At 44.4% G+C, this 26,020-nt stretch overlaps 1 protein-coding gene across 2 annotated transcripts in view; it reads right to left on the bottom strand.

Moving 5' to 3' along the window:
• Window positions 1-212: 212 nt before the first annotated feature.
• The window catches only part of YWHAQ (tyrosine 3-monooxygenase/tryptophan 5-monooxygenase activation protein theta), a 44,266-nt gene continuing 18,458 nt past the window's right edge, over window positions 213-26,020 (bottom strand). For both annotated transcript variants that reach the window (XM_085610724.1, XM_085610723.1), the window contains exons 4-6: window positions 22,617-22,780; window positions 7,374-7,469; window positions 213-935 (exon numbers count right to left, since the gene is read on the bottom strand). In XM_085610724.1, the coding sequence (XP_085466850.1) occupies window positions 876-935; window positions 7,374-7,469; window positions 22,617-22,780 (320 nt within the window). In that variant the 3' untranslated portion in view covers window positions 213-875. The remainder of the gene's footprint in view (window positions 936-7,373; window positions 7,470-22,616; window positions 22,781-26,020) is intronic.

Raw genomic sequence — 26,020 nt, 5'->3', positions numbered from 1 at the left:
GTCGACATCCAAATAACAGTCACTGGACAAACTTGGCACGTTCTTACATGTGCACAACATGGAAGAGTTTCAAGTGTTATTTTAGGGCTGAATATCTGTAATCGTTTTCCAGGACTAAAACATGCCTGTGTGTTGCCAGAAATTCTTTAATGTAGACAGATGCATGCTGCTGCCTAGAATACACAGTAAAAGTTAATACCAGTACCACAGGCAGGAGTGTAAGTGAGACTTTATTGGGAGAGTGAGGTGGTCAACATAGCAGCAAATAAAAGACAGAAAGTCCCCGGTATCACAGCCCGACATACAGAGGCCTCTGGCTTAATCGTTAGAGGCAACTATGCTCTTAAACCAATACTACAAAAATTCAGTTGGGCCAAAACTTCAGTTTTGTTTGAGGGTACACACAAGTATTAATTATAAAGAATACCCTACAGAAAAATGAAAATTAGAAAATAAAAGCTGTGCAGACACCCAGTTTAACTGCAGCAATTAACTAAATGTTCATATACTTAATGAAATACAAAACAAGTCACTTTCAAAAACTGGTTTCCAATTGTCACCTTCCTTTAAATACCAGATACTTTAGTCCTCTACACAAGTGTTTGGAAGTTGAAGTGAAGCTATTAATACTTTTCTACAGCAGTAACCGCACACCAGGATGGCCAGGACAACACACAAAATGAAGGAATGGAAATCCCCAAAGCTGCAGTGTGAACACACTAAACTGTTGATTTCCATACATATGGATGGGGGTTTCTTTGCTTTAAGAAATCCAGGTGGAGGAAAAAAAAAAAAAAAAAAGGAATGGTGGCATGTAAAAAGGTTTTTAAAGTTGAGGGCCCGAAGAATGACCATGAAACATTCAATGCACGAGTTTAGTTATTTTCCGGTTGTTCTGGCTCAGCCTCATCTTGTGCACTGTCAGATGTCCATAACTAAAAGAAAGAAAAATAACGCAATTTAGAAAGAAAGCAAACAAAGAACACAGCCATTATATCCTGCTGTACTATATGAAATACCAAAGTACTGTCCGCTTTTACCAAGAGCTAACACCAGTCTAAAGGCGTACTAGATTGCTACTCAAATGTTTAGTTCGGTCTACTAAAGGCCGACAAGTCCCTAGAAAAGTCACCTTGCGCACAGCAAGCAAAGCTAGGGCAAAAGCTACACAAGGCAAACTGTGCAAGCAGTTCTGTTGCATTGATCACCTGTATTCCCTCACATAACTATGTTCCAGGAACATCTACCAGTAAGATAACTTCACATGCAGCCAAAGTTAGGAAGATGTATGGTTTAACGGAAGAACAAGTTAGCTACCAGTAAAGGAGGGTCTCCAGCATGGGAGAAGTTATAGATCCACATACTATTTGAATATTTCACCGTGCCAAGATTGAAATCTTTGAATAAGTTCTATTTTTACAATACAACTCCACAAGCAGGGTAATTTGCTGCAGTCTACTTTCTCCTTAAGTAAAAGTCCCAGCCACGTTGTATTTGGTCACAAGTGCAAGCAAATCTATAAAAGGGCTTTTCCTAATCAAGGGTTAGAAATTTAAGTTTGCACATGGCAGGTGAACAGAGTGCTACATAAAGTGAGGTACCATTTTTCTTGTGAGACCAACAAGAAAGCTGGGTGGTAGGGAATTTGTGCCTGCGCGGTGATCCTACAGCTTTCCCACACAGAAATGAGGAAAATCTGAAAATAAGCCACACCACCACCCAAGCGCCAGTCCATGCACACCATTAGCCATGTCTGAGCACACACAGCCAGCCAAATGCCAGTACATGCAGACCGACACCACCTCCAGGTTGGAATTTGTATGGATAGGGCATTGGCATGAACATTTTGGGCAGTCCCCCACCCCTATACACTTAAAATTAATCCCTATTGCCCTCCTTCTGCATCTCGTTGGGGGAAGAAAGACAAATGTATGGCAACCGGGGTGGGGACGAACTGGCAAAGGCACTTGGCCCAAGGGACACCACCTCCCTGGTGCCTAGTGGGTGGATCCCTGCTTTGGGGGGGGGGGGGGGGATCATCCTCATGCAGCAATCCCCAAGCAGGGATCCACTAGGGAGGAGTACAATAGAAAAGGGGAGATTCTAATTTTTTTAAAATTCTTTATTGAACAATCAAGGAAATTGTCATTCCATACAAGAGATCATTCCTAATATCGGTGTTACATTGTAGTCAGGCAGCAGCGTCATACATTATAATAGTGGACAGTACTAAGATGTTCACATTCTACTTAAATCGGGGCGTTAGTGGTTCGTCAAGGGAGGGGACACATGGGGGCTCACACATTCCCATGATACACATTCCATTTAGTCCAGAGCACTATCCATTCGAGGACAGCCACAGGCTACATACACTGTTTGCTCCTGTGTCCTACACCAATCCAAGTCCTCTCTCCAGGCATTGTGTCGGTGGTGTTGCCGCTCCCCAGAGACAGGCTATATTTCGCTTAGCTATCATCTGTCCAAGCGTCACCCAGGTTTTGCCCTTTGTGTTCCAAGTCCATGGGCTCCCAAATGTTCAGGAGACATCTTTTGGCCTCAATTTGAAGTTACCCCCCCCCCCCATACCGTACTCATACATACATGCACTTTTTCCAGTAGTTTTGAATTAGTGGACACTCCCAGAGTGTGTAGAAAAGTCCCCTCCAGGCCACACTGCCTCTTACACATCCCATCTTCACTCCTGCCCATCAGTACCTGTGTCCAGAGAGGTACACCCGGTGTAAAGTCTTTAATTGGATTAGCCTTAGTTTCGCTGAGATGGCAACTTCCTTAGGGGAAGTGTGTGCTTCCTGCCATTCCTCGTCATCTATTTCTAGACCGTAACTCCCCCATTTCTCCCTCAGTGTCAGTAAAGGATCAGGAGTGTGATGTATAAGCTTTTTATATGTAAGGGATATACCTCTCTGGCAGGTATCCGTCAAGTAGTCTATCCTCAAGAGGGGAGGACTCAGGAAGTGATGACCCTGCTGGAATGTTGGCCTGAACGGAGTGGAGTGTCTGACTTGTGCCTATCTTAAGTATTCCGAATTAGCCATCTCATGCGTCTGCTGTAGTGAGGCAAAGGACATCACTCCGTGCGGTCCCCAGAGGTCTCCTATGCGGGAGATCCCTATTGGGTCCTACTTGTCGAACCCTTTAGTCCGACCCAATGTACCCAGGCGCTCGGAGTCCCAGAGTGGAGTCGCAAGCGAGAGTATTGACCCACCCCAAGCTACGGTTTACCATGTACCAAAGTTGGACCGAGTGTCCTGTAGGCCCTGTAAGGGGATATTGGTTTGGTTTAGAGTAAAGCTCCCTCGTAAAATCGCCACTCGGGAGAATCCACCTGTCCATACAATAGGCGGGATCGTCACCACTGTGGTATGTACATTGGTTAATAGCGGAGAGGTGCGCTGCCCAGTAGTGTTTTCTAATATCAGGGAGGGAAATACCCTGATCATACCAACCAAGTGTTACTTTATGGAGTGATATGCGTGGTTTCCCGTCCCATAGAAGGTCTGTGTGGCTTCAATGGACTAAAAAAAAAAAGCAGGCGGGTCTGGGTAGTTCTGGAGGGCATATAGGAAACGTGGCAGTGCTATCATTTTAAAGAGTGATGCCCATCCTAGGAGACACAACGGGAGTGTTTTCCAGGTGGTGGTATCTCGCCTGAGCCTCTGCAAGGGTGGGAGGAGGTTCCGCTCATAGCGGATGTTGGCATCGATGGTAATAAAAATACCAAGGTATTTAAATCCTTCTGTGACTGTCTGAATAGGGGTACAGAAGGGGGTGGTGATGGACGGATCATCAGAACCAATCAAACACACGCACCAAGTCAACAGATCTGGGTTTGATCCATCACCATTCTTTAGCCCACTCTGCCACCCCAGTTCAGACATGGCCATATGCAAATCAGTCTGACCCTGTGCCTCATGGGAACAGTCCAGCCCGAATAGGGCAGTCCTTTGGCATGGAGGGGGGGGGGGGGGGGGGGGAATTCCCATGTAGGACATAGAACAGTGATTTGCTCCAGTTAATTTTGTAGCCGGAGTTTCTCCCGAAGCAAGCGAGTATATCTAGACCCACCCTTAATGACTTTTGGGGGGAGGTAAGGTAAAGAAGGATGTCGTCTGCGTATAAGGAGATCCGGTCTTCCCACTCTTCGGCCCATTCAAGTCCCTTCGTATCCAGGCCGCGAGCGGCTCAAGGGATAGAGCGAAAAGCAGAGGCGAGAGTGGAGAGCTCCGTCTCGTCCCCCTACAGAGTGTGAACACTTCCGAGATTTTGTTGTTTACTACTACTTGGGCCATGGTTCTGTATAGATGAGTCACATCCATCCGATGAACTGGGGCCAAAGACCATCTTTTTAAAGGACCGCCATTAGGTATGCCCATTCCAGTGTATCGAACGCCATGGTCACGTCTAAAGAAACTACTATTGCATCCTCTTGGATAGTGGAGCAGCGCCCCAACACTCCGTGAAGTCGACGCAGGTTGAGAGCAGTATTGCGGTGTGGCATGAAGCCAGATTGATCTGGGTGGACTAATTTCAGCTATTATTGGCCGGAGTCTATTTGCTAAGAGCTTGGCGAGTATTTTGGGTTCTGCGTTCAACAAGGAAATCGGTCTATACATAGCACATTAGTCTCTTGGTTTCCCCGCCTTAGGAATGGCCACCAGTGTGGCGATAAGCTGGTCTCGTGGCAGCAATCCCACCGTCTTCATACATACAGATGATGTAAGGTGCCAATCTGTCTTGTTTGAGCTTGTATAGCTCAATAGGTAGGCCATTTGGGCCCAAGGCTTTGCATGGCTGGAGGTCCCAGATTGCCGTAGCCAGCTCATCGGTGAGTGTGCTCTCCAATGCCTCTCGGTCAGGGTCAGAGAGGGTGGGTGATTGGATGTCTGCAAGTAAGTTGGAAGAGTCATCCTCCGGGAGTTGAGCCCCTTCGATACACCCGCTCAAAATGCGCAGCGAACTCGAACTGTCATGGGGTTCAGTAAGATTCTTATATTTTAATGATACCTCTCCCGTCTAAAAAAAAAAGTCAATCTGCACGCTGATTGTCATTTCAGTGAAAAAAAAAGTCTACGCCTCAGGAGCTTGAGTAGGGGGTAATCCCTCTGATGCCCACACCAGGATTTCCTGTGCCACATGGTCAGACACGTGGGAGTCCGGCAGATACGAGCACTTTTGCATTGAATGGTTCCCACGCGTTCGACGCATGGAAGGGGTTAAGAACGACCGGCTGCAGTGTCTACTCTTGCATCGGGTGCATCAAGAGACTCCTGCAGCAGTAGCACTCTTGGCTCCCGCTTATGTAGTCTGCCCACATAAGCAGTTGAATGTTTGACTACAACAATTTCATCATAGCACAGTAGTAGTGCAGAGCTTTTTTTCACATCAAGTGTTCAGGATCTCCGCATCAGCAGCTAGAAGTTCAAGTCTGATCAAAGCTAGATAAAACTTCAGACACTAGAGTTAGTCGGGCAATACCTGCACTGAATTTGGTGCAATGCTCCACAAGCGAAGTTATGTTTTCAGAAACTATCCTTGTTATTTTTTTAACAAACACTATTTCCCAGTTAAGGTACTTGAGGGGTGGGTTGGGGAGGCTCCAGAAACTGGTTTAATACAGGTGAATAATAAGACATTCATTCAAAGCCCAAATACAAGGCTAGATCTCACTCTGTGGAATATAGTTTAAATGCAGTCAAGATATTTTAAACTGTAGATTGCATGAAAATGGTGCCGTGCCATGACCTTCTTGGAAAACACATCAACACTCCCTGGTGTACTCCAACAGGTTTTTCACCAAGACTCACATTCTTCTGTGCTACAAAGCTACACGATGCAATCGTTAAAGTATTCATAGGTCCAAATACTGTGCAGGTGAAAGGTAATGGGCAACCATATAACTAGATTCACTCATTATAAACCTCTAGTTGGGTCACATTCCACCGCACACAATCTGCCCAAAACAGCGCCTCGCCATTTTTAAAGGAAATTACTTACCATGCAATCATTGGTTTGTGGCATATAGTTTTGTACATTTACATGCTGTGCATTCTCCTACCATCTAGTGTTTGGCTCAGACATGTGCAAGTTCCTCCCCCCCCCCCCCTCCTCACCCCATGTCTTGAGTTACAAGGTATAGTGACCACACCTATCGCTAGTAATATGCATGAGCACTGGCATATGACAATGCTGTGGCATGCTTACTCACCCAGCGAGCAGGGCTCTCACATGAAAACAGATACTTCTGGGAACGGTCTAGGGGCCCCGGATAAACTCCAGACTCACTAAGGCTGGCCACGTGATGTGAACAGTTTTAGCTTGTAGCTGTCAACGTAAAATTCTACGAAAATTAAACCTAATTCAGTAGCCAAGCACTTAACGAGGGCCACATTTGGCTCCTAGTTAAACTACACCAATGTGATGTACCTTAACTACCATCTTCTAACTCCAGATGGTCTCAAATTTGCTAGCTTTCTTGAAGGTTGCTGTAGGTTTGAGCAGACCAGTTCTGCATACCCTCCATTGGCTGGCTGCCCATTAAACCAAAAATGTATCTGAAGAAGCTCTGCCTCGTCCAAAAGTGCCTATATAGGGAGGCCATGTATTTCATTAGGTGTCTAGTGGTACACGACATACGACAATGGCCTGCGACGTATGCCTTTAACACTTAAAGCTAGATTTGTGGATAATCACACGGTGCACCTGCACAATGAACGCATTAATCATCCTTTCTGAAGTTCAGATGAAGCTGTTTGACCAAACTTTATGCCTAATGCACCATCTGTCTACAGCATTTCATATACCTAGAAACCCATGGTGATAGAGCTTTGTAGAAATACATTTTTTTAAATAAAAATCAGACATGAGATTACAGGTGCTCAAAGCTCCTAATGTAGTAGACAGACCAGGGGAGAATGCTTGTTTGCGAAGCTGTACTAAGTCAGTTATTTAAAATAAAAGCACGACCCAGCACCCCCTGCCCCTAAATAAAGTGCCATTTACTTTAATACAAGATCATAAAACAGTTTAGATAACCAAGACTTGCCTTACAAGAGCAGGAGATTGGATCAATAACTTTAAACATCCCTGATCCAATTTCTAAAGCAAGCGCCTAGCCTGGTTATCTAGTTATGGGTTGGTAGGTCCCAGGGCTGGATCAGGGCAATTGGTTCTAAAATAGGTACAACAAAAAGTGCGACTCCTTTAACAAAACTAACATTCAATTGAAGTGAGAGGCTTTAAACTATGGAAGTGGTGGGCCACAAACAATGACAGTAGCTCTCACTGCTTGAAAGTGTCAGACTAACAGAAGCGCTGTTAACAAATCTGGATTACAGTGGCTAAAGTAAACTCACCGTTAAATTGTCCCGAAGTAACTGCATAATGAGGGTACTGTCTTTGTAGGAGTCTTCATTTAGGGTATCAAGTTCGGCAATGGCTTCATCAAAAGCCTTTACATATAACAAACAAACAAAAAAGTCAGTCCTGTACAGAGGGCAAACATGCAATGTATGAAGAAAACGTTATTTGAAGGGAAAAGTACAAAAAAAATAGTAAGAATTACACCAGAAATAAATATAGAAATTACTTCAGTAACAAATTAAACATCTACAGTATGACTTAAGTTAACTGCATGTGTGCCTTGCATGTCATCCAATTGCCAACTAACGCTTTAGCATTTAACCCCTCTAATGCAGAGTGCAACCCGTTAGTAACTTGCCAATAACAGTTGTAATATTCCGTCGCAAGGAGACCGTATGTGCAGCTGAGACACTGCCATGGTAACCCAATCCAAGTTCAGGCAGTTACTGCAGAGGGACAGTGCTCATCTGTCAGCCACAAATTTACCCAATGACTGTCGATGTTGAATGAAAAGTTAATACTGCAATTTGCCCGTTTACAACTTTCACTTTTTTGGGACGTTGGCTTCCTTGAGGAAGTGACATCAAATTTGCATACTGAACCATTTTGATAAAATGTCGACACTATAATACCTTATTTTATGGCTAGAAGATCAAAGGGAAGTGAAACCACACCAGAAGCAAAAGAACACCAGAAGCAAAAGAGTCAAAGAATTTTGGGAGACCATCGCCCACTGGTTTTTATCAGGGGTGTAAAGGATATACACGGATTTACTTGTAGCAGTTAGTCTAATCGCTCTCCTGGCTGAGTATGGGGTTGTCCAGGTAGGTATGGCCTCAATCAGGAAGAGTTTCTGGTTACAGAAATATGGTGGAATCTGCAGGGGTAGTTCATACTATGCCTAACGGATGCCATTATAATAAAAACACGAATCGGGTACGGTTAAATAACACAACTGGATGTGTTCGGGACATATGATCCAACTCTTCACATCACACAAAGGTGAACTGCAAGTTTCAGCCATCTTACACCCAAGTAGGTCGGTAGGATTTCTTCAGGACCTATGGATATTTGATCCCAGTGTTCACAGTAAGGAACCCTATACAGCTAAATGATAGTACATTTACCTACATATTTTTAGGAATTACTATGCCAATCCCATAGTTACAGTCCGGACAGTGAAGCAGGCATTTAAAATTGAAGCATTGTAGTCAATGATTGTCGCATATCCAGGACAGGGAGGACGCAATATGTAGATATGAATGGGCTAAATGTACTACACTTCATTTTTAAAGCTACCTGCCTCATTACTGCCTCCTATGGGGCCAGTCCTGACCCCGACTAAGGGAATGGCATACTAATTCCTCCATCCAAATATGCATTTTGACAGGCATGCATTTTAAAAAGAATCCAGTGCTGGGAAAACCAATGGCAACAACCATCATGCGAGAAGAGTCTAGGGAGCCAAGCAATACACAAAAATCTGAAATGAATGGTGTGGGAGGAAAGCAGACTAGTTTGCAGGGGGGGGGGTAACAGCAGGTGACTACGTGAGAAAACTGCACATGGGTCGGGAAAGGAATTGTAAGCACTTCCTCTCAGCATCAGAACACAAAGTAATACTCTGAATCCAAGCATCCTCTGCAGTGGGTGTACAAGTCCAACAATCAAAACACCAACCAAAATGTTTCTAGATGGGACAAACCCAAGTCGAGGGGGAAGCCACTAAATGAGCAGTGAAACAAGAGCGAAAAAAATTAGTCCATCTCGAGCACCAACTCAAACCCTACAATGTGTACATGCAATGCATGACAACAGATACCTTTAAAATAAATTAACCACAAAACACGATTTGCTTTCAGTAGAGAATTTAGGTGACACCGTGCAGATGTAAAATGTTACCTCAAGCACTTCGACGGCAGGAATAGCCCAAATAGCAACATAACATCAACTGAAAGTATACTTCTGTGGATGGAGCTGAAGTCCCCTGTGTATATTAGAGAATTGGTAATAAGGCAAACACAGCTGTACAGCCAAGCCAGACGTAGGAGCCTGAAGGAATACTAGGCATTTCCCTGAAAAAAGAAATCCGTGCACATGGGTCTGCTAGACTTATTTAGCATGGACTGCGGCCATGGGTAGTATCAGTTGAGTGATGTGCTCAGCCTTCCAACTAGCGGGTCTTGGTGCAAAAAACACCACCAACGTAAATATTTCCATGCAACAAAAAGCTTAAGTCATAAGAGTTGTATACCCCCCATGCACAAAGCATTCCAGTGCAGCCAACTAAATAATAGATTGTGTACCACAATATGCCATTACCTAATCGGTCAATATAGGGTAGCAGTGATGTACTGGAAGAGCAAAGAGCAATTGCAAACCTCCATCTAAGACTACTTCAAATCAATGCTAGAAAGGAAAAGGTTACTCTAAGCATCCGTTTGTATTGCTGTAGATTCACATGTGCTGCATGCTCCTGCCATATAGTCCCGGGCTCAGACATTTGTCAGTTATTTTCTTCAAAGTAATGTTTTTAGTTACAAGGCATGGTGGGACTCTTCCCTTAGCTGGCAATGTGAATGAGCACAGACTCTGCTAGTTTGCTTTTCGCACAGTGAGTAATATGGAGTGTAAGTCAACGCAGTATTGTGCACGTGTATTTTAAAAAAAAGCTAGTTATTGAAGTACGAGATCAGAACTACGCTTCCTTCAGGGGAGAACAGACATATGAATCTACAAACAAATGCTCAGAGGAGAACGTTCATTTCATAGCATGTATTGCTATAGATGCACATGCTCTACATGGACTAAAGCACAACCCCTTCTATAGGCGGTGGTTAGCGTGTGGCTGATGGAAACCTCTGAAATAAGGTCCTTAAAATAGTCTAGATTACCAGGCTGGGATAGCCATATAATAAAGCTTAGTGGATGTGTGTGGAGGTAGAACAAGTGGCTGCCTTATATTAGATTAGGGAATATTTCCTAGGCGGCCATGGTTTCAGCCTTCTTACGTGTAGTGGGCCAGGAAGGGCACTTAACTTTGTGATAGCATGTTTGGGTGTTCTTGACTGAACATTTGGCAAGGCTGGCTTTGGATATGGATGGTCCTGGTAAGGGTTAATTAATCCTGTAGATATAATACATGAGGTGTAGAGGACTCTTTCCTACTAAGTTTTGTTGTGAGAAAGACTAGGAGCTCAATTGTCTGTTTGATGAAGGACTGCAACTCACTAATACGTTTAAGAGGTTATGGCCATAAGGAAGGCCACCTTCCAGGAGAAGGCAAGAGTGCAATGGGTCAAAGTGGGGGACGTGGCAAGGACAATAGTAAGAGTCCATATCGGAGCAGGGGAACTCCGGCAGGAATTACTTAAAGCCTTCCATGAAGGCTAGAACAATGGGTGTGTGAAACAAGGAGGAATGTTCCCCATTTCGCATATAGGCTCTCATAGCTGCTAAATTCAGTTGCATGAAGCGTAGGTTATGCCCGGAGTTTTAACACAAGAACGTCATGGAAGGAATGATTGCAATTAAGTGTAGCTACTGGCAATTGCTCAGGTTAGCACAACAATCCATAGTGCTTTTGCCCACCATGCCACCTCAGATTAGAACCAGTCATATGCAAAATCAGTCTTGGCCCGTCTCCAACAGGATCAGCCTAGCACGAACTGGCAAGCCAGGTCCTCTCTGAACCAAAACACTGGCTCCTATGTTGGATGTAGTAGTTTCAGTGGCAAAGTGAACACAGGACCCATCCATCTGGGCAGAACACAGATGGACTGGATGTGGCCTAGAGGAACTACGACTGGAAGAGATTGGTTGAAGCATTCCATCCATTTTCTGATTACATCATTATCTGGTGGGATAGGTATGATCCCATGCACACTGGAACATGAATTGAATGAATTGAAATAAGCTTTATTTCGATAAAAGAATATCTTAAAAAGCACAGACAAATATCAGTTTTAAAAACAGGTGATGCCAAAGAAAAAATCATGCAAATATAATGACAACATGATCCCAAGATATACAAAGAATTATAAAAAACATATAAACATTATAAATAGGACAATATAAAATAGATATGCAGGCAGGCAATGTAAAACAGTCTGACTACTTAGTCAAGGGCTGCAAGGCCTTTAGACCTTAGGAGCCAGGACCACCTCAAATATTTCGATAGGGCGCAAACAAAGAGATCGTGTGTCTGATTTAAGAATGCGCAACGCTATGAGGTGGTCACGCGTGCCCAAAGTTCTGCATAAGGGTTTGAGCCAATATGATCTTGGGATTTTATATTCTGGGCATGCAAAAAGCACATGTGCAAGAGATTCAAGTTTAGTTACACAAAAAGGACAGGTGGACAAAGTTTGGAATGGAGGTTTCCAGCGGGCAGTCAGCTCTCGTACTGGAAGAGTGCCAATTCTGAATTTAAAGTAGAGGGCTCGATCGTATGGCTTCTGAATAATGTCAAGATAAGGCTCAAAATGAACGTTATCTTTGAGGAGAAGAAATTCGGTGGTACATCTACTGGAATGGGAGCTGGAATTCCTTTTTCCTATAACCCAACTCCAGTAGAGTTTCTTCAGCTCGGCTTTCGGGGGCGAAGTTTTATTTATCCAGGCGTCTTTTAGGCCGAGATCGAGAAGCAGGGACTTTACCTCTTTTAACCATTTAATTTTGTTCCAAGAGGGCATGGAAAGTATTTCGGATAGGCCCTCCGCGTACTTGACTAACTCGGGGGTCCGCCAGAGCCGAGCCCAGAGGAGTAAAGGACGAAGTTTGGCCAGATCTTTCAACGCATGGCACCCTAAATCCGAAAGTAAGGGCACTATAGGTGTGCTCTGCGGAAGTGCCATCAGTTCCTTGTAGAAACTGGAGTCGGATTTGGCAAGTTCCTCAATATTGTTTGAGCCCCATAATTCGGCTCCGTAGAGTGCCGAACTCACACCCTTAGCTTTGTAGATTTCCAGTGCTGGGGCTATTGGTCTAGAAGAAGAGGAACGATGTTCTCTGAGGAGGGCACCAGTGACCCTCTTATGAGAAAGAAGCATTTTGTGCAAGTGAGATGTCCATCGCATATTATCTGTGATGCGGATGCCTAAGTAATCAAACTCTTTGACCCTTTCAAGAGGAACTGCGTTCAAAACTGGAGGCTGACCTAATTTTTTAGGTGGATTTAAAATTAGGTATTTCGTTTTGGTGGTGTTGATGATGAGACCTCTATCATTACAGAAGGATTGGAAACTATCAAGAAGTGTTTGCAAGCCCATAGGTGTTTTGGAAAGGAGGAGGGTGTCATCAGCAAACAGGAGAGTTGGAACACGTTCGCCCGCCAGGGATGGTGCATCAGCAGGAACTTTCAGCAGATGGTCCACTACCCCATTCACATAAAGTGAAAAAAGGGTGGGAGCAAGAACACACCCCTGGCGGACGCCCCTGTTTACTGGAATTTTCTCCGTTTTTTGGCCCTGTTGGCCCCAACGCACTTGGGCATAATTGCCGTCGTGGAGTTTTATTAGCAGGGCCAATATGTAGGAAGGAATGTGCATGTCGGATAAGACACGCCAAAGGGTATCGCGGGGGACAAGATCGAACGCTGTTTTTAAATCTATAAAGGCCAAATAGAGACTGCCTTTTCCAAGGAGGACAATCTTCCAATAGATAAGGATCAGTCTGAAGACCTGTTCTATAGTGCCCGTCCCGGCCCTAAAACCTGCTTGATAATCTGAGAGAATGTTGTTGTCATTTGCCCAGGTAAGTATCCTTTCCAAAATCACTTTCCCAGTAACCTTCTGAGATGAGTCGATCAGGCTTATTGGGCGGTAATTAGCCGGATCTCCTCGGTCACCCTTTTTGAAAATGGGAACAACCTCAGCCCCCTTCCATGACTCAGGGACTGGGGCGCCGTTAACAATAGCGTTGATAAGGGTCGAGAGGAGCTTCCCCCAACTTGATGGATCAAGTTTAAGCACATCACCGGGGATACCATCCGGACCAGCTGCCTTCTGCGGGACAATAGACTGGATAGCACTAATTACCTCCCTGTCAGAGAAGGGGTCAATATCCTGGGCGTCCACGAGGGGAAGCATCCCCTCAGGGAAGAACATCTCCACCGTCTTGGATCGAGTGGAATAGAGATTGAAGAAGTGCTCATACCAAACTGGACCAGTGATATTACATGTTAGAAGTTCATGGGCTGGTCTATTCTTTGATCTTATTGTATCCCAGAAGGCACCGGGGTTACGTTTAAGGGAAGCCTCCCTTAGGGTCTGCCAAAACTGTTCCTCCCAAGACTTTTTTGCTTTGAAAACCGAGATCTTATAATCTTTCCTAGCTTTCTGGATCGTGGGTGTATTCCCACTCTTTAGAGCCGCTATTAGGGCAGATTTGTTAGTCCTGCAATTTTGCGAATACCAGCCATTCTTGGAGATGGGCTTTAGCCCTCCCCTCGGCAGGCCACCTTTGCAATGTATTCGAAATAGATTCCCCAATTTAAGGAGGGTATCTTGAAAGACTAAAGGAGCCCTATTAAGGGAATCCTGAATATTGGTGGTTGGAGTCAGCTCAGCTTGCGTAGCATGTAAAATAGACCTAATTGATTCGACTTTGACATCAGCCAACATTACTTTGCGCCATTTGAGGCGCCTCTCACAGTTGGTCGGGATAACCTCCGAAGATTGGAGGGGGTTAGCCGCCAATGAAGACAAGGACCCATGTGATTGTGCCCATAGTGAGTTTAGACAAAGAGATAGCCGGTTATGGTCGCTATCATGGGAGGGAATTATTTCCATGTCCACCATGTGTGTCCAGAGCTCAAGATCGAGAAGTATATAGTCGATCCTTGAGGTGTGATTAGGTCTGTTGTACGTGTGGGCGCCCTGGAGGTCAGAGGGTGTTCTACCATTGGCCGCCCGTAGGCCAAATTCTAGTGACATGGTGTTCAGAAATACAACGGATTTAGTCCATCTCTTGATAGGGGGCAATGTTAGTAGTGGGATACCTCGCTTGACGTCATCCTCTAATAGATCTGGAAGGTCTGCTGAGGCAAGGGGCTCGAAGGAGCAGTTAAGGTCACCTGCTACTAGGACGTAAGCTGCATGGTGATACTTGCGTAATTCACCTTCAAGAGATACAAGCGCAGGTGATAGAGCACCTCCGCTAAGGCCCCTCGCATAGACGTTAAATATCTCAAGAGGTTTCCTTCCCTGGGCTCCCTTAAGGGTAAGCCTTAGTATGTCAGGGGAGACAATATGTGCCCGCCTAATGGTACACCCAAGGGAAATACTAACCCAGATCAACAGGCCACCCGAAGGACGACCTCTTCCTGTTGGAGATAGGATGGCTGGTATAAAGAAGGTGGTATAGCCAACCATATGATACGGCTCTACAGCCCAAGTCTCCTGGAATATACAGATGTTGTAAGATGTTATAGAAGACTCCCAATGAGGAAGGTCAAATTTGCTGGCGAGGCCGGCAACATTCCAACTTAGAATCCTGAGGAGAGTAGTGGTGGTGGCTACATCTTGTGGGATAGGTAAGTTGGAGGAGTCAGGAGTAACCTGAGTCGAGTTGCTGGAGGAGGGTAATAGAAGATGATTAATACCCTGTGGAGTTGGAGTAGGCTGAGGACAGGGCTGGTGGGCATATGGACCCAAGCCGGTTTGCAGAGGCTCCCTAACCGAGCCAATGGCTACTTCGGGATCATCTGCAATAATTTGAGGACCAGCAGAAGGAGGAATATCGGCCTCAGCCGAGGTTCCATGTCAATAGTGCTCATAACGACTGTGGGTGTCGTAATAGTTGCTTGGGGCAAACATGGAGGAGGCCTTATTGCTAGTGTTCCAGACTCCCTTAAAATACCCATCACAAAGTGGTTGAAGAGGAGGGTATTGGTAATGGGAGTAAGGAGTGCCAGAGTAAAATTGGCTTAGATCTAGACATCTTATGGCACTCAGTGGGTTGGTGGAAGTTGCAGATTAGCCTTACAACCCGAAGATCTCTAAAATTTATGATGACACAGTCACCAGGGATGTTTTTTGGTTTATTGCCCACCCAGGATACCCTTCTGACATGGAGAACATGACCGTCCAGATCATGAGGGAGCGGTCTGTAAGTGTTCAGCCAGTGTGTTGTTTTGTTACGCAGTTCGATGTAAGATTCTGGCTTGTCAGATTTAAGGCAAGGAACTCCAGTCAGGATGGCAACAAGGGGTAGGCACTCCGGTGGAAGATTAACATGAGGTAAACTCAGTTCTTGGCCGGGAGAAGGAACTTTAGGATGGGCTTGTGTGTGATCGTTGTTGGATGGTTTAGGGAGGATCTGTTCAGGCTCTACAGAGCTATCAGTCGAGCCGGAAACCTGTTTTTTATTAATAGAAAAGTTGACCAAATGAGTATTGGGTAGTGGGGGCCTTGGGGCTGGTGGAGGAATTCCATTCTTAGGGCCTGAGGTTGAGGCAGCATATGATTTAGGCAATGCAGCTTGGGGCGTGGACTCAATGGAAGTAATTGAAGAGGGGTCGACAGTAACACCATGGCCCTGACCCGTCTTTGCGTGTAATTTAATTAGTGACTTAAGAGAGAAGAAGTTGTCCAGAGAGGCTTGCTCAAATCTCTCAAGCCTCTCGGACAATAATCTCACTCTTTCCGTCATAGGAAGTAGCAGGGATTTAATCAGTACTTCAAGTTGACCAACAATTGGATGCAGGGGTTCAGGGACAGTTTGAGAACCAGATTGTTGATGAAATTGCTCTGCGGGGATATGGGTAGGCAAAATGGTAGAGTGGACAGGAGAAGATCTTATCCTCTGCTGATGTGAAATAGGCAGTGCTGTTCGACCCGCTTTCTTACCCCCGATAGTGCGTGGTTTACTTTTATATTTCTTCGATACTTTTGCGTAGTCCTCCTTGTTACCACTAGCTGCTCTTTTCCTTTTGCTTGGAGCGGGTATTGGGTCTGCTGCAGTAGGTGACCCAGTGAACGCAGGAGTGACAGGGTGTGAGATGATAGTAATAGTGGAGTCGGAAACTGCCTGGGAAGTGACTAACAAAGGGGAGTATGAAAGGTTTTGCGATGTAACTTGAGCGGGGTCGATGGGATTGGTGGAGTTTGAGGCCGCACTCGGCGGTGAACGCTGCAAAGTCTCAGTTGCAGTGCCATGCACTTGAGTGATCGTTCTGGCGGGTGACACAGCTCGCGCAAATGCACCCATTGAAGAGCGCTTATCTTTTAGTGCGTCGAGAGAGTCTCCGCTCTGTGAGGGCAATTTCTTTCTCTAATACAGAGCAGGCACGAATAATGAAGTGATCAAGGGTGCCACTGACGGAAGCCCCACCTCCCTTTCCCGAGCGTGTAGACATTGCCATGGCTAATAAGTAGATACAAAGATCACAACATAAGGTGTAGCAAACAATCAGTCACAGATGCAATGCGTCAAGTCAATAGAGCAATGAGGGTCTTTACCAGATAGAGGGTTGCAGTGGTGACAAAAGGGGTGGCCCAGCCCGGCCTCCTTTGGCCCCTGACGGCCACAGACGGCCCGCCCTCTGCCCGGGCTCAGCCCGGCGGCGCCCGCGCGCGTCCCGCGACGCGGGGGGGTCCACGTCCTTTTGAGCGCCTCCGGGCGCGTGCTTTGCGTGAGGCGGGCGCTAGGGGACCTGGGAAATGTAGTCTCCCCGCTCTTCGGCCGCGCGATGGTAAAGCGGCAGCAGGGGAGACACGATGTAATTTGGCCCAGGAACAGAGACGAGGCAGCAGGTAGGGAGAGCGCCAACAGACTTTCCCCCACAAAATGTCCAGATAACGATTTGGAAGGTTTCCCCTGGAACATGGAACAAAGCTACCCTTGCTTTGATGGAAGAAACTTTGTAGAGATTTTACCCGTTTGGGGATTGATTGAGACTTCGGCATCGTATCCAACTCATCCTAAAGATGCTGAAGGATGGGTGGCTCCGAGAAGTCTGAGCCCAGCGTTGGAAGTCATAGATGCGGATAGAAAATCAGTCTGAAGGGAGTGTCAGTCAACACAATTGAGTTTTTGGTGCTGAAGGCAGCTTGGAGGCTTGTTTTAGCATCGAAAAGGTGTTTGTCCTCAAAAGGGGCTGGAGGCCTGTGGTGGATCCTTACGCAAAAACAGTTTATGGACAAAGCAGAATAATGTCATACATTCACCCCAGTACAGAGATCTGGGCCTAAATCCATCTTTTGTTGCTCACCATGCCATGCCATTCCAGTTTGAACCCAGCCATATGCAAATCAGGCTTGCCCCTGTGTCTCATGGGAACAGTCCAGCCCGAACTGCCAAGGCAGGTCCTCCCTAGACTGGAAACAGGCATCCTAGGACCGGTTTTGGGGTTTCACCCCTCTTCAGCCAGGATAGCCAGTGGTATGAGAGCACGGGACCCACATCTGGGCATACCCGTCCCACTCGGGGTGACAAATGCAAAAACAGTTGAGTAGTGGGCAAAAGAACAATGGATTTAACCCAGATATTTTGACTTGAGAAAGTTTGCATTGTCAGCATTCTGTCCCATCATTTGTTTGCTGTAACAATGTGGTGGATCCTTAAGCAAGATGGCTGGGAGTGTTGAGGGCTCTGAAGCCTTTGGTGCTGATCACAGGATGAATCAGATTGTGGTGTAGAGGGTTGTGCCTTAGTTGGAGGGCACAATTCTCAAACCTCCAGGGAATTAGGCTTTCCCTTAACTTGGGGCCTCTTGGAAGGCTTGTTATGGTTCTCAGTGGTGACCACACTTTAGGGCCGTGCAAATGTTTGCTGGGAGATCAAAGGGAATGGAGGCGAGGGAGGACTACTGGACTTCTTCTGGTTCGGAATGGGTCAAAATCCGAGACTAATGTTGCCTCTGCAGCATAGATTTGCATATTTTGCTGCATTTTACTTGTAACCATTCCTTTTCAGCCTTAAAATCAATGGAAAAGTTTTAGCAGAGTATTCCACTTTGAAATAGGCATGTTTAAAGTGTCAGATAGTGCTTGTTTGCTTTATTCTCCTTGGTAATTAATATTTTGGATAAAAAAAAGCCAAGCACTATTTCACAGGATTGCTAGTCATCCTGTTTTCTGTGGCAAAGGTACCCCTGCCAGACATTAAGGATATAGCTAGGCACTGAGGAGTTCCATGACATGAGAGGTCCTTCATAAGGGTATGGAGCTGCGAAGACTTGCGCAGCTTTAAAATGTCCAACTCATTCGGAGTGATGTACAGGAGTGTGCTGGCACACCTCAAAAGAGCCAAACTAAGCCTATCCATCATGCTTTCCCCATTACAACTTTATTACCCACTTGTGCCTACTTTTACGCAATTGAGTTTATGAAAGGCTAGATTCCTCATCTTACAGCAACTTCAGTGCTCCCACTCACACATTAACATTTTAAGACCCATTTATCCAACAGGGAAATACTTTGTTTTGTAGCCTCAAATTTACAGCACCCACAGAACAGAGGGAAACATGCGCCAGGGGCATAATATCAGAGGCCGGTGCAGGGCCCCCACGCCCATAAGGAGGTCTCCATTCAGCCAGAAGCCTATAATTATCAGAGATAAGGGGAGGGGGAGAGCGCTCATTGCCCACAACTCATTCTGCAGCGGGGCCCATCATTGTGTGTTAACCAATGATTTATGCAGCCCGTGATATGTTTTGTTCTGCCCGAGGTTATTCTGATCACCCCATGACTAAATTAATATTTTCCTCTAAAGTTGAGTTTTGTCAACGCCAGCACTGTGCCTTTAAAGGTCAAATAATGTGTTTTATTGTCAGTGTCCATGCTCTAGTAATGTCCTATCCAACATCTGAGGAAGGTAACAGTCTGGCGTGGACTTCTCTCCGTGAATTATCCTAACTGCTCACCAAGTTAACCAAATAGCTTTCCATACAAACTTTATTTAAATACCTATCTCGAATAAACAGGAAAACAGCATAAAGCCACAAAGCAGATCAAAGACATTGATCCCAGCGACAGGCTATTCCCAAAACCACAAACAAACGCCAGCACACCACATTTTTGTAACCTTCCTGAATACTTTATTAAACCTGCCACACCTTTAAACAAAGGCCAGAACTCCGCCAGCCCAATGAAAAAGCTAAGATTAACTAAAAACATTCATAATATAGCCAAAAAGTTTCAATATTTTGTGTCTGCGAACTTACCGCCTCTGAGGTGGCTTAGTTAAAAAAAAAAAAAAAAAAGTGTATACAGCTTTTGACTGTATGAAGCTTATCACAAAGAGCAAGACAGGACTTGACTAACCTGTAATTTTAAGTATTTGCAATGCAATAGGTCTCGCATTTACAAGAGTTTGAGCATTGGCATTGTAAATGACGATGCTTTTGATTTGTGTGGTTAAAACAGATAAGAGGCATTGTATTTTTACGATGCCAATAGCTTAAACTCTAGCAAATGTGAGACTTATTGCATTACAAATGTGTTCGGCGCCTGTGGTTTAATTTTTTTTTTTTTTAGTGTTAGCGTGTCCAGCTATGAGAAAATAGTGCTCAGAGGCTGTAATTAGAGCCTACCGAGTAACACGCGTAACAGGGGGTGCCCCAATGGGAGGTTTCAAAACGAGACAAGGCGATGTTAAGAGGACAATGACAAGCCAATGAAAAATATGGGCTGAATACAGCATGCCTCGCAGAGCATGTGCTGCCCAAGATAGAACTATAAACAAGAAATGAGGACAGGAGGTTTCTGAAACATACTCCATCAACTGGCTCTGGATCCATGCCCCAGAGAATGCTAGCTCTGCACAGGGCCATTGACAATTCTAGATATAGGCAGCTATTACAGCTGTACAGTGTTATATAGTGATGTCTGTGTGTACAGCCATAAGATGTCATTTTTGCTGCCTCCCATATCCCTTTCTTTACAGCCAAAAAGAAATATTGCAGTAATCTCGCTTCTCAGCTGATTTCACGATTTTGCAAATCAATGGAGGGTCTGACCTTAAACACCTTAACATGGAGTTCAAAATGTATGATGCAGTTACATGGCCAAAATAAAGACCACAATAGCAATACTTTGGTGGAAACCGCAAACAGACACTGCACACAATAAAATGAATAAGTACTATCCTTGAACGTCAACAGAAGCGGTCTATACTTTTCAGGCTTAAAATACTGCGATAGGTCTGTCATGTTTCTAGATAAACAAGAAAACCACAAGGAAAGTGCATTATAAGGCTTTGAACAAGATGCAGCTAGAAGCAAGGGAGGAGAGCAAACCCAACTCAATTACTCATAGTATACCTGAAAAGCAGTTTGTCCTTTTAACCAGGGTCCTCTGAGAATAATTCATATAAAGCCAACAGGAAAAAGATAGGGGGTCAGTAGAGAAGCAATCATGTTCATGATCACACTTTTTTTGCATAGGAGGACCACTCTATGGTAGCACACCGAGGCAACAGTTTATTATGAGATGGCATAGATGCAGATGAGCTAGTACTACCATTTGCAAACATCAAATTACTTGCGATGTTGCATTCCTCCTCTTACAGGTGAGAACGTGGACAACCACAAAACTAATCCGCAGACCAACTGTGCCTCATTCTAAAGAAACTCAACACAACCAAAATATAAGTCACTAGAGTCCACAAAAAGAACCCCAAAGCATGTTTTAACACAAAAGCATGAGGGAAAAAAAACACCAATGTCAACACGGAGCTACACTGCGCAGACGTAAAAAACGGACACAAAAATGGCAAAGTCATATGCTATGCAAGAACATTCACGTCCTCAACATATCAATGATTACCTATTCCTGCTCTATGTCGCTCGATGCAGAAAATGGCCTAACACAATGAAGCCATGTGGTTCAGTATTCGATGTACGTTACACAAATAGTGCCTCAAACAATACAGCCACTCCTGACTCTTCCAAGAGTCTCTATACCTTGTTAGAAGTGTCCACTCACTAAAAGTCAGACACCACCCATGCACGCTGAGTGGGCATTAATAAACATGAAAAGTTCATGTACAACATTAACATTGTTACTTTACTATCACACTAAGCAGAATGAAACGGACTGACAACGAGTGTCTATTCAATACCAGTAAATACTTTTCACATGATTGCCAAACTGGCCTTCGGTCAAAAAAATGAAATGTTTACAATATGCAAACATTACATGCCAAACGTAAATATCCGTTCCTGGGCTCCTGGCATGGAACCAAAAAAAACAAACAAAAAAAACAAGACCCAAATTAAAAGAATGCACATAACGAAACTAAGTTTACGTGGGTGACTTCACGGACTCAAGACTGAAAACCCACACTATTAAAATAAATTCTCCAAGTGATAATTCGTTACACCGCGAACGGCAAAACCGAAGCCACTGCCTGTCACTTCCTACCACCGTTTCGGATGTTCGGTTTCAATGAATTACAAAAGTGTTTTAAGAGCACCTGTCCTTTGCACAAATGAACAGTTCTAGAATGTTTGACTCGATGATAGACTTACTAACCGTTGTTACTTTATTACAATGTAAGCGCTCACGTTTTGGTGCACAATATTTTTTTTTTCTTTTTTAAACGCACACAAATCCTGTAAAAGGCGATTAAGCCGGCATAACTACACCAAACCTAGCGTTCTTGGATTAGACTTTTTTTTCGGTACTGTATTATAATTTTTTTTTAAATATATATACACACGTGCTAAACAGGAGCATGTTCCCTGCGCTTAAATGTGCGCCGCGTGCCTGATGTGCATACACTTTCGCCCCTCGTGTGACTGAAGACCTTCAAAGTTAGGATTCGGGGTCCCAAAGTGCAGCACTGTTGAAAGTCGGTGCAGCTGCCTCTACAGAGTACGTATCGTTTACACGACCTCACAAGTAGTTACCTTCACAATAAGCAAAGCATGAATTCTAAAAATTCAATTTGTTTTAAGCGAGTTTGTCTCCGCTGCGACTGTAGTATAACTTGTGTAAACCAAGTGTCAACGACTTGCTAGATTAGTTAAGAAAAAAAAGCCAGGTTATGTTAACGATTTCTATCCACTTTTGGGTGATAGCAAGAGGGATACAACATACTCCGTGCCCAAAAAAGCCTCGACCCACGTGCAAAGTATACAAAAGAAGCAATTTCTTTAAGTCTACATTGCAAGATTTAAGAAAAATCTTAAATGGATATAAGATGGTAAATGCTACCCCGCACGAAACAACATTCTACAAACTTCTTAATGAGCAACAAGAAATAATGAAATTATGCCTAGAGCAACTTACGGTTTTAGCCAGTGCACACGCCTTTTCAGGACTGTTGAGAATCTCATAGTAAAAAACTGAGAAGTTAAGGGCTAGGCCCAAACGAATGGGATGTGTTGGTTGCATCTCCTTCTTGCTGATATCGAAAGCATCCTGATAAGCCTTCTGCGAGGACTGTATCGTTTCTGAAAATAAAATACAAGTGGCGTTTAGAAAGAAACATACAAGCAAGACAACAGGTCAAGTACAACTGGACAGAACTGTAAGTGGGAACACCTGGGCACATGCAAGACAACCCAGGATCGGATTGGGAACAAAATTAGGCCCGGGCGCTGAAAGAAAGTGGCCCACATTTGCAGATAATGTTTTCATGAAACACTGCTTCGTATCGGAAGTAATTTAGGAGAAATCTGATAAATTAAGTTTCCTAAACTCATGGGGTCAGTAGCACTGGCCAAGACTAGACACCATTATTCCACTGCATCTCACACACAGGTCTCCTCACCTGATCTTCAGGCAAACATTTCTCTGCAGTGCATGTGAGGTAGTAACCACCCTTCCTTAATGTTTGACGCCCTCTGCCTTCCTCGCCATTTCCTTAGTCATTCACTTTTTTGTAGTTTTATATAGCGCAAACTCTGCCCAAAGGTAATGGAACGCTTTTCATGGACACTTTTTTTAAGCATGGGGAGATAGTTATGTCTAGAATCACAGGATGTTGAGCAAAAAAAAAAAAACTCAAACTTGGTTTCCAAGGTCGGCAGCTCTGGCTCTTACGCCACACCCAGTACCATTTTCCCCGTCTGTCTTCACGTTCGCTTTCCAGCTCTCTACATCTTTAATTACTGCACTTCTCTCCATTGTCTCTAGCCTTCCTTCTCACTTGATTTACTCTTACTTTTCACATTTGTCATTCTTCACTGTCATTTTTGGTTCTCCACATTGCCCTCCTCGTTCAATCCATTTCGTTACGATCCTGCCATGTCTATGCTTCCTCGCCTTTGTCATTTTGGTCCTGAATGAATTTTCACAGTAATGTTTAAAAAATAAAAACGTTGTGAAAAAGTTTTTTTTATTTGGGCGTTGGCTTTATTTTCGTTCAGAGGTGAACTACAGTCCAGTCCCAATTTTTAGGACAACAGCAAACGTCTGTGGTTCGTCTGTCTGCTGCTGGAGACAAAAGTTTAAGAATTTTAGATGGCCACTACAATCAGTCTCCCTGCACAGCCCCCCCTTCACCCAAACCCCAGGTAACATTAGTTCTGGATGTGACGCTGGGAGAGCTCAGCCACTCCCTGGCTTCACTGCCACGCTGAGACTTTAGAATAGTTTTCAATTTATGACCGGCATGATATTTCAAATCCTTTTACTCGAAACTCTAAAGAACTTTAAAAGAATATGGAAATATTAGAAAGTAAAAGGAAATGCTTCCCCGGGATTAACATCGGACAGTGCTCGGTTATGTGCCCCTGAGAACTAGCAAAGGGAGCAGGTTTATGGGCCCCCAGAAGCGTCATGCTTCCTCAGACACCAGTACAGTGCAGCAGATGCCCTCCCACCCAGTCACCTAATGGAATCCTTTATGTGCTTTACAAAAAAAAAAAAAAAAAAGAAAGAAAGAAAAAAAAAAGCATTGGCATAGCCGTTAGGTCTAGTCTTTGGGACCATATAAGTTTAGTTATGTAGCACAAACAAATTCTCAATGTACATTTTAAGACAATGGGGAGGGAGTATACAGGAATTTGCGCTTCGTCTCACTAAACTTTTGTTAACGTGACGTGCAAAAAGTTACAGAAACATGCAATATCCAAAATAAAAATCCTGAATGTTCTTTGAAGGATTAGTAGGTATAGGATTAAATGCGGTATTTGTTTTATATGTTAATGTTTTGAAAGTAGCTGCATATTATAACAGCAGCAAAACATGTAGCACAATATCTATAGCCAACGACTTAAACCCTGTTCTCCACTTTCAAAGTTTGAGGGTGCTCTCTCCATGCCTCTCCCTAGCCCCCCCCCCCTCCCACCCCCATGGCTGGGTAGTCCTCTTGTGGCTGTGCGCCCAAGCAAGATGCGCTTTTCTCGTTAGCCAAAGAGGGCCGAACTGGAGGTACGCACCTCCGTCTTCAGAGGGAAACACCTCTTTGCCTTTGCCTGTTCCATCCCATACACAGACACGTTCCTTATATTACGTGGCCTCGGAGTCCAGAGAGAGTCTGGGTGACTGCCTGGACTGCGACTACACCTCCAGTCTCCACAGTAAATAAACACTTCAGACTGGCATTACACCGAAGCTTAGTAGCAACATTTCACAAGAAACAGACCTCAACTAATGTTAGCCTGCACTTTGCAGCTTGTAAGAAAGGGGCTACTGTGTCGAAGTATAGAGTGAAGGACCCTCTTTTAAAAGCAAATATCACTTCAACCTTGCGTGTTTTGTAATTGTATTGCAGATTTATGTAGCGCAAACTCGACCTGAAGGTATTGGGGCGCTTTACATGAGCCCCAGTTACGTTACACAATCAGTTGCGCACCGATGGCAGAAACACTAAAGAGCATGTTTGCCTTTCTTGCATGCAGCTCACACTTTTGTGACCCTACACACTAGTATGTGCGGCAGCATATCTTCTGCACCCTTCCATATTGATGAGCACAATATTTTCAATTGGTATAAAGAACAAATACACATTACATTCTTAAGAAACCGCTTGTTTTTTACAGTACAAAGTAAAGTGACAATACCTTGTTGGTATTTGGTAAAGGAAAATACGCTGCATCACCTTCGTTTACAACACCCCCTCAAGAAAGCCATTACAGTCGGAGTCACGTAGTGGTCCGCCCAGCATTGGCGCAAAGGTAACCGTTGGGAAGCAGAAACTCTCCCAATGGATGAAAACTCCAGGTAAACAATCGTAAGCAGTATTTTTAGAGAGAAAGGAGTTTGTAATCAGCCTGGCCACAAAATGGAAGACTGATATGGCTTTGACCAAGAAAGCACGATTATATCGATTGTAGTACACTGGGTGCTGTAAGCAGGGCCACACACTAACAAAAGAAATAAAACGCCCTGATGTTTGCGAAAGCAAATTGTATGTGGTAACAGCGGGTATAAAATAAGATGCTGAGGTTGTGGAAACGACATGCGCTATGGAGAGCTATAATAGAGCAGAACGCAGTGCTGCTGTTTTGCGAGAAAAAGATGCAAAACATGTTTGTGAGGAACATTGCGCCGCTGATTGAGGAGCATTCCCCCATACAAAGGAGATTGCATTATTAAAGCCAAGAGTATAGAACAGAACGCACGAGTGCTGTATTTTAAAACATGCAGCACTGCTCTAAAACATAATTCTGCCAAAGTGAAACTGAATTGTATATGGTAATGGCGGATATAAAACAAAACGCTGAGGTTGTGGAAACGACATGCAC

The sequence above is a fragment of the Triturus cristatus genome, chromosome 6 (genome assembly GCF_964204655.1).
Source record: "Triturus cristatus chromosome 6, aTriCri1.1, whole genome shotgun sequence".
NCBI lineage: Eukaryota > Metazoa > Chordata > Amphibia > Caudata > Salamandridae > Triturus > Triturus cristatus.
The sequence above is the reverse complement of the archived record's forward strand: the minus strand, read 5'-3'. Positions and strand labels throughout refer to the sequence as shown.